Consider the following 13431-nt stretch of genomic DNA (forward strand, 5'->3'; position numbering starts at 1 on the left):
GCCTGGTTATTTGTGAGATGCGATATTAAAACATTAGCACAGTAGAATGGCTTGATTCAAGGAGGCACAACTGTGGTTTGGAGCTATCTGCTGTGTATAATGGGCAATTCCACAAAAGTTGTTGAAAATGTAAATCAGAATTGCTCAGGAGAGTGGAGCAGCCTTGTCCATGGGTCCTTTCTTTCACTGCCGTGGGAGGGTGGGAAGTGCCCAATGGAACATTAGGTTTCCTTTCTCTCTTTGTTCCTCCACTAGTTCATCTACTTTCACCCACCAGAACAGCAAAGCTGGTTCCATAGGCTTAAGAAAAAACACACACAACAATAAATCTTAGGCTATTAGTAGCTGATGATTGAACAATGTAATTTGTGTAGTGAATAGAGCCCTTCTGAATTATTATATAGTACATGGGTTTTCGACGTTATAGACAGGCCATATAAAACCAGCTGTGATTTGAGGGTGTGATGTTATAGCCTCGCATCGTGATTTGGACTTTCACAATCGAGGCTTACAAGGCTCCCTTCCCTAGTGTCTCCACAGCTGGCACTCAACAGTGCTTCACCTATGGCTAAGCCACTTTTTATTTGCTCTGATTATTAAAAACATTAAATCAGGCACATTAAACATCTCCTGGTTACTATTTTGTAAGAAGCACGAGTTGAATGAACTCCAGCTGCAGGTCAAGGGCAAGGGAAGGGATGGCTAGGTCCACATTGCTGAGGTTTGCTTTTATTTTTTCCTTTAAACATTATTTTCTTCTTTACATGCAATGCTCAAGGGGGAAAATAAAGCAGAAGAAAGTCAAGATGTAGAGTAAACAGGGAGGCCAGGAAGGAGTGGAAATGGAGAAGGAAGTGGGTACTGGAGGAAGTGGGCCAAGGGGAGCGGGAGGGGTGGGAGATGCCTGGTGGCGTTATTTGGACATCAATGGATCTTACGCTTTTTATGGTAAGAGAAACAAAGCTGTGGAAAAGGCTCTGTGTTTATCTGGGATTCTGGTGACATCACAGCACAAGCTCAACGTGGGATATGATGTCATCAGACTTTTCACCCAGTTGCCTTGCATCTGCTGACATCTAAGCATGCCTCATTTTGGCTATAAGCTGCGGCTTAACAAGAGTCAATGTCTCAGGCAAAGGGTTGGACTGATAATGAAACCATGACTATATACAGAAAGCATTCAGTTCATAAACATGTAACTGGTACCAGAAAACTGGAGAAAAGCACCAAAGCATTTCCCAAGCTGATAGATAGTAATTGCATAACTCCCTTTTTTCTCATAGAGCTAAGTATAAAAGACAACATTTCCATAATGACTATAAAAACGAAAGCCAGTCTCTGAAGAACTGAGGAGTCTTCCAGGTCTGAGTTAATTCTAAAAATGCCCTTCAAGGAAAGGACGCATGGGACGCGGCCGCTCTTCTTGGAGGCAAGGTCTGACCCCTGGTTTTTAAAGGATCGGGTTCAGGTCTGTTCTGTGAGTGGTGAGCTGGCTGAGGGTGGAGCTCCCCACCACCTCGCTGACCGCCGAGGACGTGGTGATGGTGTTATGCTGGATGACCTGCTGCTGGGAGCAAGCCGGGACCGGGCTCGCGGGAGGGCTGCTCTCTGGACCTAGGAAAAAACACACACACACCCCAATATAGCTCTTTCCGGGGTGACTTGTGGACTAACTCAAGTCTAGAAAAATACTACTAGACGTTTACTAGAAATAGAAGAGTTTTCACACATGTTCTCCTGGGGGTTAATTTCAGAACTTTAAACAGTAGTCACAAAGCTATGCCTTCCCAGTTTAGAGCTACAAGCAAAGCCATGCTTTCTAGATCAGCAGAATGATTGGATGTGTTTGAGTCTCGGGATGTGACGTTCCCCACCTGGTATTTTCAAATAGCCGTCCATACATCAAATGTGGAAAAATACTCACATGTGGTGGGAGACTCTGTGTTGCTCAATCTAAAAAATTATTTGAAAATAAATTGACCTTCAGCCATGAGTCCCTGCACCTCCCACCACCCCCTACTCAACTCATAGTTAACCAATCTACTGACATTCCAGCTGCAGAACTTGGGGTCTAAGAAAAGGGATCCACTTTATGTATTGATAAACTGAGGCAAGGTCACCAGTTTTTCAGCTCAGTGAATAGCATGCTGCGTATCCTGAGGCACTGGATGTGATTCACCCAAGGCGTGTTTGCCAGCCCATGGATTTCTCTGGAAGATTGCTAGCCCATGGTAATTGGGCGCCAGCAGGCCATTTTTTCTACTGTTTGCGGAGTTGGAATTTGGTAGGGTTTTACAATGTGAAATGCCAGGGAAAGTCTAGCCAGAAATTATCGGGAGGTGGTGGGCGTGGTGATGCCTGAGGCCTGCCTCTGGTGGCATGGTCTGGTAGCCATCGGAGTTGTAGTGTGTCTGCCTGGATGTACAACCTCCACTTTACTCTTGCTCTTTCAATACAATCGAATGCAAAATTAGAGGCAAAACACTGAATATGAAAAATGGCAAGAAAGTCAGTGACTTACTTAGATATCCTTGTGACTCTTTCTGCATGGCTGTTATTGGGCAATCTTTATGCGTTAGCAACAACTGTTTCAGCTGCGCCACCTCGTTTTTCAACATGGACACTTCATTCTGGAAAGAGACGTAGGAGAGCCATGTTGAGAAGACCAGTGAACACAAACCTAAGGCCCCCGTGCACTTCCAACAATGAAATTGGTGAGCTTTTCTGTTATGTCTGAATGGCATTAAGAATATTATTTAACAGGATTTGCCTGGAAATGTGTAGCTTGCCTTCACTCCGGCCCTCACATTACCGGGGGCTTTCTGCAGAGACTAGGTTTCAATTCAAGAGCTGGGTCCTTTCAAAAGTGCAGAGTCCATCATTTAGGTTTACTCTGGAGCCAGGTTACTTGGGTGGGAATCTCCACTCTACACTCAATGAGTGACTCCAGGCAGGTAACGTAACCCAGTGAGCTCCAGTGACATTGTTTATAAGATGGGGATCAGAACAGCACAAAGTTCTTTGAGTTGTTGTGAGGACTAAATGAGGTCGTGGAGGTAAAACACTCAGAACAATGCCTAGCACACAGTAAGCACTCAGTAAAATTTAGCTATGGTAATTATCATCTTTACACCGTCTGACAAGCTCAGGTTGATGAGAAGGTGAATGTGAGGCAATAGGAAGACTTGTAGGGCTTCCAACTGAAATACCCTCAGAATAAGCTGACCGATCTACCACCAGATTTCCCCAAAGTTCCAAATGAGCTATAGTTCAACAGAGCACGTCCCCCTGCCTGACGCTCACTTAGCAGGAGGCATGGAGGCACCTGGCACAAGTATTGGTCCTGGACTAGTGGGATGAGGTCAGCCCAGGGAGTCATGGGGCCATGAACTTCTGGATCATGATAGAATTAATTTCATGGGTTCATTAACTATTTTGGCTAATTTCAGTCTATAAAGTCTTCCTCTGCGCCCCTTCCCCCTTCCCCCATCAGTAGCAGGGTGTTGTGGATTGTATGTGAAATTTTCTTATTCACTTAAATAAGTGCCTTAGATCTCCACTTAATGTGGTAACTCAAAGGACAAGCCCATGACTTTGCAGAATAATTTACTTGGCACCGTTGCCTACAAATACTTAGAATAGATGGTTGGTTCCAAGGTGCTTCCACTTGATAAAAGTAAACTAGAAGCACAGCACTATCTCAAATAAGCCATTTTACAGTTGTGATACATAACACCCTCTCTCTGGCCTGTGCTCATTAGTGGCTGCCAGGCATTATGTTCATAGGAGACGTTAAAGAAACACGCACACAGGAAAGGTGTTTTAACATTGCTGTCATTAAGTTGTAGCTACACTTTCAATATGAGCTTGGCTTTCCAGGCATGTATTTATCACCTAGAAAAGTAAGTTTGGGATTCTAGAAGTTAATTAAAAAAATTTTTTTGAAGCTTGTTTTAAACTATACCTCCCATTTCCACATTCATCAGCAAAATACATTATAGGCAATCAAATGTTGAGTAACATAAATAACAAAATTAAAAAATCTCATTCCAGAGCATTTCTTACTCTCAAATTTACAAAAAAAAAATCTATGGAAGAAATTAGCATTATTAATGAATAAATCACTTCATGGCACAGGAAAATTGCTCTTAAATCTGAGAACAGTCAGCAAGGTGAATTGTACCTCCTGCCTCCAAATGAGTGTGATTGATCAGGGACCCTGTCAAAGCCAAAAGTGACCCTTGTCAATTCCGGGGTCAGTGGGACAACTTTATTTATAGGACAATTTATTTTAGCCCTAAACACGGATTCTTTCCTCTCTGATTTCATGCCCACTTAAATTCAGACAGCTTCCCCTGCTTGTACCAGCTACCCCTCTGCTTAAAATAGGATGTGTAAAGAAAGCTACTTTTAGATCATTATATAGAAGGCAGCCCCAGGTTAAAAACAACAAACAAAAACAAAACTGAAAAGGAGAAAAAGAAAACTCGATGTGTGAATATCGAGCCCGGCTGCCAAATGCCATGTAGTTCTCAGGGGGACTACAGAAATGACCCTTTCCTGAAAGGGCACCTGCTGGACACCTGCCCCCCCAAGAAAAACTCTCAGCCGCAGGTGATGCAGAGAAAGGTGCCTAGGAAGTGGAGTCAGGTTCCAAGTTTTAGTGCGTCCACCCACACTGTCCTGTGACCTAGGAAACAACCAAGAAGGAAAGTGTTTCCAACAAAACCAAACAACAGGGTTTTCTTGCTTTCTGTGCTTCGGGAAGAAAGAAAAAATTCCACTTTGTGGCCCTCTCAAAAGGTTGATCTTGGTCTCCACTGCTTCCCACACGATGTCCTGGGCAGACCCTGTCTAGGCAGGTTCGACTTCCCACCTTCCCAGGCACGGAGTGTTCTTTGCCCCTTCCTTAAGAAAACACTTGGAATTCCGTTCTTTGGGTTTCTGCAGTTGCAAGGAGCTAACAATTCTTGGCATACCCCAAATCATTTCACAATAAGCCTTTTGCTTTCATGAGAGGCCACGATAAAACAGCACCAATCACCACTATGTATTGTGGTGTCCCTGCCTATAACCGAAGCTCAACACAGAACATATGACTGCAGTGGCATTTTTGTCTGTAGATAGCAAAGCACCTTATTAATAAATCTATATGTTGTAAGTATAGAAACTGTAAGTTGTGAAGGTCTGTAAAAATGTGGGAACTTGGGAAGCACTGTGACAACTGGCCATCATTTAAAGATATATGTGGATATGGACATATTTCTTAATGTAATGTGTTAGTAATTATGTTATTTACTAGTAGCTATGTTGTGGTTAGGAAATGAATGGCCATTAATATTCTCGGTAGAGAAAAACAATCAGTCTCTTGTTTAGCCCATACACACATAATTACGATGCTGATAAGGACTAAATCCAAGTCTAATGGCCACAGAAATTCGTGGGGCAAGTTTCCAGCGGAAAAGGAACTCTCAACTGCAAGTTAAGAATAATAGGGTTTGGCGTCCCAAGTTGCCTTCCCAACCAAATGTAAAACGAGATGGTTGGACTAGTTCTCAAGTTCTTTCCTGCAAGATAGTTTCTTATTCTATGAGTGTTTCTGTGTTACCTTCTATTGAGAAAGTTAATTGCCTAATAATCTAATGAAGAACTCAATCTTGACTTTTTAGTCGTTAGTTAACTACTTTTGGTATATTCTCAAACATGCTTATCTTTTAAGTCTCATATTTTCTATGGGAGCCAGTTGTAGCACCTCCTATGCTTCCAAATCTTATCAGATTCCAAAACAACAGTAATAGTTTCTTTTAGTGCAAAATTTGGTGTCTGTGTGTCCGTGTGTGTGTGTGTGTGTGTGTGTGTGTGTGTGTGTGTGTTGTTGTTGAGAGTGTATAGAGCCTTCATCAGAGTCCATGATGGAGGCTGCAGGGTAAGAAATGTCAAGATTGGCTGCCCTGGAGAAAGCAGAGTGGATCCTGTGCTGTGCACATGCATAATCGCCCTACAGATTCCGGATCGATAGCCTGACAGGTAGGACATGCACAAATACCAGACTCTCTTTTAAACAAAAAGCCGTCCAAGGTAACATAAGTAGAATCACCTTGAATTCATTTAGAAAGAGAACAACCAGATAGCAAATGTTTTGAAATTCATGAAAGGAATCAATGCGGCCTGCAGCTCTAGGGAAATAAAAACCAGGACCTCTGCAGGCATTTTCTTACTCTGAGTTACCTTGCTTTATAAATTGAGGCAATTCACCATTTTTTCTTTTTGACTCCCTGTGCAGGTTATAATAGTGTAAGGTCTTCATACTTTGAGAAAGCAGAGTAGTACAAACCAGTACTGATTCTCCTGCTGAAATCAGCCCATCTAAGCTGGTTTGGGTTTGCTGCTAACTGAAGTAGTCAGCCATTTAAATAGAGACTGTAAGAGGGTAAATGAGATATTGTTGGATTAATCTGTTCTTAAACCCCTCAGTTGCCTTGGGATGAAGTAGCGTCCCCTACAGAGACATTCGATCCTATAATAACGTACTTTAAATAAGCACTCCAAGAAGCCCCTCAAAGCTACACTTGCAGTTTTGAGTTTGGGGGATGTCATTTTGTTAATATGATAAACCCAGAACGCTTATTGAAGCAAACAGTAGTCTGTGCCAAAAAAATCAAATCAAATCAAAATGGGCTCTGCAATATAGCCCCTCCCCCACTTTTTTTTTGTAGATTAGCTGAAGCCAGGTTTGGTTCATTCCGAAACAAAGGACTTTCAATTTGTCAAGCAACAGTTCCCATCTGGCCTATTCTCTTGCCAAGTCCCAAACCTGGGCTCATGTGTCTAAAATTTCAGCAGCGACTTAGGCCATGTGTCTCTGTACTAAAAAAGAAAAGCAATTATTTCAGTGGGTGACCAGATGATTTCCATATCATGCATCGAACACAAACAGTCTACTCACGGAGCCCCACATCAGCAGCTGATGACTTTAGAGCTGATCTTAGCTACTCTGTCAGAGAAAAGAATGTGGATATCTTTAGTTTCAGAACTTTCTAGAATGAAAGGTCACAGAGCCAGAGGGATTAGGTCAAGAGAAGACTTACTTGGGTCCTCATCCTGCTACTGGCTGGTTGTGTGACTTGCGGGAAGACTTGTCACGTCCCCTGAGCCTTAGTTTCTCCCTAAACAAAATGTCAGATTGGGTGGCGTCTCCCATCTCCCTCAATTCTATACCTGCACTGACCTCTTGGGTAGAGATGTGTCATGAGGCAAGGAAATGAGGTCTGGGAGTTTGACTTTGTTTTCTTAGGTCTGATTTTTCCAATCTGAAACTCTGCAACCTAACTAGAAGGTTCTATGCTGGAAAACAACTCAAAAGTGGCAGCTGGCCATCCAGACCTTGGATATTCCATTTGGCTGGAGTTTGTTTGCTTAGCACCTTCCATTTCTGTTTACTTAAAATTTGGCTCACTGAACCAACGTCAAGAGAGACACCTTTTTCTTCTGACAAAGGTCCACTGAGAGGGAAAGGGTCACTCAGAGGTAGCGGATCTGCTACCCTCTCCGGCGTCGCGAGGCGTGGGGCAGAGCACCCACCGGCACAGACAAAGGCAGCGGTGTGGTTTGGGTCCCTCAGAACCAAGCGGGGGCTGGAGAACACCAACAATGCAGGCGTTCAGAGGCCGCCCCTCCACGGGCACTGCCTCACCAGCCCCACTTCTCGGTGCCTGCTGGGTGGCTCTAAAAGAACTTGGTTTGATTTTCAGGGGCAAGAATTCTAACATCTCTTTTCATTAGCCATGCTGGCCCTAAAGAAGTGTAAAAATTCATGGATTAGGGTCTGTAAAGGGTAATGTACCTTGTCTGTTTTGTAAAAGCAATAATATACATGCATCTTGCCAAATCATGAACACATCTGGCCTCGGGGCCCGTGGCATCTTTACTTTTCCTGGCTCTCTGCTGGGGCCCTCCGGGTTCTCATGCTCTAGGACCACAGTCAATGCCTGGAGTCATTCCGCAAGGACTCCTTTTAGTGGAAACTGATTTAAACATTTGTTGGCATCTGATCCATGCCAGCTGGCTCCTTCGTCTAAGGCAGTGGTTTCAGCCCGGGACGATTTTGCCCCCGCAGAGGACATTTGGCAACATCTGGAGACTTTTTGGTTGTCGCAAATGGGGGGTGAGGTAGAGGGGCTACTGATAGCCAATGGGGAGAGATCAAGGATACCGCACAACATGTGCCACACACAGGATACAACAGAGAAGTGCCAAGCACCGAGCCCAAAAGTCAACATTGTCAAGACAGAAACCCTGCAGATTTTCCCGGTCTTCTTGCAGACCTCAGACCTGGTAGCAAATTCAAGGGCCTCCCACCCGTGGTCAGAGTGGCACCATGGCTGTAATATTTGCTAGGTCCACATCCACCAGGACTCTTATTTACTTAACATGTTTGTACGAATTAACTCATTTTGTAATGATTGAGCCTCATCCTTACCAATAGGGCTTGTGAAATTGAAGGTTTGATGTTCTAATGACATTTTTCAATACACATAAAATAAAAATGAGTACTATGAGTATTAAGAGTGTTTGTCTACGTTCTACCTCCTCACTCCTCGCATGCTACCGTGCCTGCCAGATTCTAGAATTACAGACTCGCAGGCTGGAGTGACTCTCGAGGTGTCTAAGTCCAGCCATCCCACTGTGGCTCCACTCCCTTCAAACGCATTCCTGCCAAGTGGCCAGGCAGCCAGCTCTCGGGGCACTCCAGAGACAGGGAACGCATTCACTTATTCCACAGATGCTGAGTGCACACACTCAGAATTCACCATGCTAACTAGACACCAGGCTAGAAATCGGGAGGTAGGTGGTGGGGGGAGAAGGCAATGAGACACAGCCCCCACCTTCATATAGCTTATAAAATATTGTGAGGAATAATTATAATTATTGGCTTATTTCCCGCATATCTGCTCTACATGTTTCTCAGGTTCTTTCTCATGTCTATCACAAAAAGAATGATACATTTAGGGGGAAGAGTGAACATCTATAAATTATGATATTCAGTCCATGTATCACCCAAATTTTCTTTGTATATTTTCAACTTGTACATCGGATGCCCCAAGGTCATTCCCATTAATGGAACTAAATATGCAAAGGCTTTGGGGATTTGGCACCCTAATTGCTCCTTTCTAAGGATGCACAGAGAACCCAGTGTGGGAACGGAAGGTGACCTATGAACTTCTGAGAAACAGCTCTTCCCCAGCTAGGGCAACCTTCCTCTCCTCCCCTCCTCCTTAGCCATCTCTCTGCTCCTGGAAGTGCTGGGCTATAACCCATGGCTCTGCCCCTGGACTGCTGGTCACATCTCTTTAGTGCTTTTTCCCTGCTGTGAACAGGGCGTTGCTTTCTGTGTTAGAACAAATGCCCTGAACTCATCATTTCTACAGCGCCGAGTCTGCTGGAGAAGCCCCGGGCCTGGCGTTTCCCACCCTTCTCTCAAACGCTCCTGAAGTTCCCACCCTTCTCTCAAACGCTCCTGAAGTTCCCACCCTTCTCTCAAACGCTCCTGAAGTGGCCTCTAAGGTGTCCCCAGTGGAGCCACCCCTGGAAGGAACAAATCACACGAGATTAAAATCTCAAGTTTGAAAATGAGAAACGTGCCTCCTCTTATAGAGCCAAGTAATAAACATGAGCCTCCCTTTCCTCCTCTAAACAAAAATATAGATAATCTCGTGTGACTTTGTAGAAGTGCCTTTCAGTTGAAAATTGATTACATGCCAGGCATTGGGCAAACGGCTTTGCACACATTAGTTCATTTATTCCTCCCAGCAACTCTCTGGGGTTATTTTCCCATTTTATAGATGAGGAAACTGAGAGCTGGCGAGAGTAAACACAGCAAGTAATTGCTGAGCCTGAGTGTGACCCTCCGAAGCCAGTGCTCCCAGCCCTGTAACTGATGGGGCAGGTTCTCCCTCCTGGAGCTTTGCAGGCGGGCTGAAACTGAACGGCTTATTGTCCTCTGCAGAGTCCCGAATGAATAGTGCTGGGGAGGGAGCCTGCAGTTGTTCTGGGGGCTGATGTGTGGTGTTACTGCTCGGGGCACCATCTGCACACAGGGCCTTTGAGGGCTGAGGAGAGGGGCAGTGGCTCACCTGAAGCTGCATGTTTGTCTGGGTGAGTTCTTCAGCTTTCTTTTCCAGTGACATCACCCAGACCTTCCTCTTCTGTCTGCAGCGGGTGGCGGCAGCCCGGTTCCGTTCCAGAAATTTCCGCCTCCTCTCATCCGGATCCTCGTCCACCACCCTTCGCCGGCGCCCCCCTGTGGGCTGGGGCGGCTGTATTGTCTGGGTTGGCTGCATCTGCTGTGTGGCTGGTGAGACCTGCTGGGAAAGAGAAGGAGGGTGACAGGTTGGGGAGGGAGCAGACACCCAGGCCGGGGTTGAAAGGCAAAGCGCAGCCATGTCCATGGCTTTAGCAAGCATCTCCAACCTGTTTGCTAAGAGTGCAGTACGCAGGGACATCTCTTGAGCTCAGAAAGCAAAAGCATCCACTGAGCTATCTTGCATGATATTCTGACAAGATAAACTGATGACTTGTGAAAAGACAGTCAAATAGATTTTCCCCTACAGGCACTGGCTGAACCCTGGCAGAGGGACACTTTGTTTCTCTTCCTTCAGATGCTAAAACGGCTTTATTTAAGGTACGTTTTAAAATGGTAAAGCGCCAGTGTCTGGCTGCAGGTGAGCACCAAGAGGCCAGGGTTAGTGTCACCATATGGAGAGGCTGCTGTCATCAGCGGAAAAGCCCGTCCGGGCAGGTCGGGAGCTCCTGTCACCCTGATGCTGTTCAACTCTGTTCCCAGGGCACAGCTCTGGGGCCTCATCCCACTGTAACCCCCTCAGAAGAGGCCGTGAACCCCCGAAAGCCGTTGGATCCCGTGCTCACTGTTTCAGGGTTTGACTGAGGCAGAGGGAGCCCGAGGAGGCCTTTCTGGGATTGGGAAGCAGGGTCTTTACAGGCAGGCATTGAGCAGCACTGAGCCCGGCTATCCACTGCGCGGGTGACAGGGAGGGCCTGTTGTGCTTCCCCATTTACAGCCATTCTAAGGAAATCCGAGGAGTGGCAAAGCACTTTATTAAAAAGTTTTACTGTGCTTACAGAGTCCCTGTAAGATCTGCTTGGGGCTCAGCCACATCTAAGGTTTGGGAGACCCCCACACATACAGGTTTATTCCCTCCATGAGGCAGACACACAGTGCCCAGTGGAATTTCTACCACGGACTCTTTATGTGTCTGGACACTAACCCTTTCTTCACTCCCCTTCTTCATTCTCAATAAAGGGTGTTTCTCCCCCCGCCCCATTTCTCAGTCACTCCAGCTTATGGCTGCAATACCTATAAAGTTGTTTTTCAAGAGACATTTAACCTGCTGAAATAACAGGCAAAAGTTTTAAGAGTGAATTCCAGCAACCCCTTCTACCACATTCTAACCCTGTGATTGAAATCAATCAGAATGACTGTAATTGCGCTAATAATGGCCACTGGTTGACATCAGCTGACTGCTGGTGATATATTTCAATCCCAAAACCTATCAAACATTATATGAGTAACTGCAAAAGCATCAGGCTCGGGCTTGAGGTTGGACTGACTCTTGGTAATTTTATTTAAAGCTAAGACATTTTCTAAAACTTTTTATTGTTGATTCCTTTCCTCCCCATCACAGAGGAATAAGAAAATAAATTGTTGCCCTAACTGGTTTGGCTCAGTGGATAGAGCGTCGGCCTTTGGACTGAAGGGTCCCAGGTTCTATTCCAGTCAAGGGCATATACCTTGGTTTCGGGCACATCCCCAGTAGGGGGTGTGCAGGAGGCAGCTGATTGATGTTCCTCTCTCATCAATGTTTCTAGCTCTCTATCCCTCTCTCTTGCTCTCTGTAAAAATCAATAAAATATATTTTTTAAAAAGAAAATAAATTGTTTAAGGTATTACCCCACCTGAGTGGATACAAAGGCATAATCCTTGTTACTGGAAAAGGGTTAGCTCTTGTCCTTTCAGATGTTAACTTCTGAGCTATCACCACAAAGCAAAGCATTAGAGGGAACTCATGACTTTGGCTATTTCTGCCTTTACCATTTCATTTTGTGAATTAGTGGTCTCTAGATAAGACTCTCGAGTAGGCAAAACTGGGTTTTAATTTCCATTGCAGGGATCTTTTTTCAATACTGTGTTCTCCCACTCTAACTTTAACCAACCTTTATCCTTTTATACTTAAAAAAATACACTTTTATTGATTTCAGAGAGTGGGAGAGAGAGAGAAACATAACTGATGAGAGAGAATCATCGATGGGCTGCCTCCTAGTGAGGATCGAGCCTGCAACCCAGCATGTGCCCTGACTGGGAATCAAACTGTGACCTTCTGGTTCACAGATCAATGCTCAACCACTGAGCCATGTGGGCTGGGCAATCTTCTGACACGTTTCCTGTGCTTCACCCAAAGGGGTAAATTATATGGTGGTTTCAGATTCAGTCCCGGTTCAGGGTTCAAGGTGTGCTATAATTAAGAGAAATTTCTCCTGGCCAAGGAGTGACTTCCTTACATGCAAGAGAATTACAAGAAGCCAGGAGAAATTGCAAATGCAACCCTAAGGCCAGATTTGTGTCCCTGGTAATATTGTTACTTATCACTTATTTTAAAAATGGATTTCTGTTGGTATTGATGCTCTGAAAATTCTGACCAAAGAGAATGAATTGTGATTTTAAAAAGACAGATTTTTCCCAATTCATCTTCAGCCCTAGTTGGTTTGGCTCAGTGGTTAGAGTGTCGACCCTCGAACTGAAGGGTCGCAGGTTTAATTCCGGTCAAGGGCACGGACCTCAGTTGCTGGGTTGCAGGCTCGATTCCCACTCAGGGGCAGGTACAGGAGGCAACTAATCAATGTGTCTCTCTCACATTGCTGTTTCTCTCTCTCTTTCCCCCTCCCTTCCACTGACTGTCTAAAAAAATAGCAAAATAAAATCAATGGAAACATATTCGAGGGTGAGGATTAAAAAATAACAACCCAAAATAAACTCCTATTCCTACTATTTTGGTAATAATCATACAATTAAGCAATATGACAAGCTCTCACTAATTAGCCAAGTTTAAGAGTGGTATTTTCAATACCGTCTAAATAATCTTGTTCAAATTTTAACAATACCAACCTGGATTCTTTCTTTTTAGTATAGGATAAAAAAAACAACTGTTTGTGCATCTAATTATAATAGCAATGAACTAACTGCGTATATAATTGGCCTATATAAGCTTACTTGAAATGGAGGCAATTGGCTAACTGGTAATTAGTTAATGAGTAGCTTTTATATTCAAGGAACTGTTAAACTTGTCTGTACACCAAGGCAACCAAAATTTGATGTTATCCTTACCCTTAAAAAATAAGTACACATGTGAATCTCCT

At 44.5% G+C, this 13431-nt stretch overlaps 1 protein-coding gene across 1 annotated transcript in view; it reads right to left on the reverse strand.

Moving 5' to 3' along the window:
* Positions 1-1098: 1098 nt before the first annotated feature.
* Positions 1099-13431, reverse strand: part of CREB5 (cAMP responsive element binding protein 5) — a 391322-nt gene continuing 378989 nt past the window's right edge. The window contains exons 9-11 of the mRNA XM_028155118.2: positions 10134-10364; positions 2522-2630; positions 1099-1614 (exon numbers count right to left, since the gene is read on the reverse strand). Of these exons, the coding sequence (XP_028010919.1) occupies positions 1451-1614; positions 2522-2630; positions 10134-10364 (504 nt within the window). The 3' untranslated portion in view covers positions 1099-1450. The remainder of the gene's footprint in view (positions 1615-2521; positions 2631-10133; positions 10365-13431) is intronic.

This window comes from Eptesicus fuscus, chromosome 14, assembly GCF_027574615.1.
Source record: "Eptesicus fuscus isolate TK198812 chromosome 14, DD_ASM_mEF_20220401, whole genome shotgun sequence".
Taxonomy (NCBI): Eukaryota; Metazoa; Chordata; class Mammalia; order Chiroptera; family Vespertilionidae; genus Eptesicus; species Eptesicus fuscus.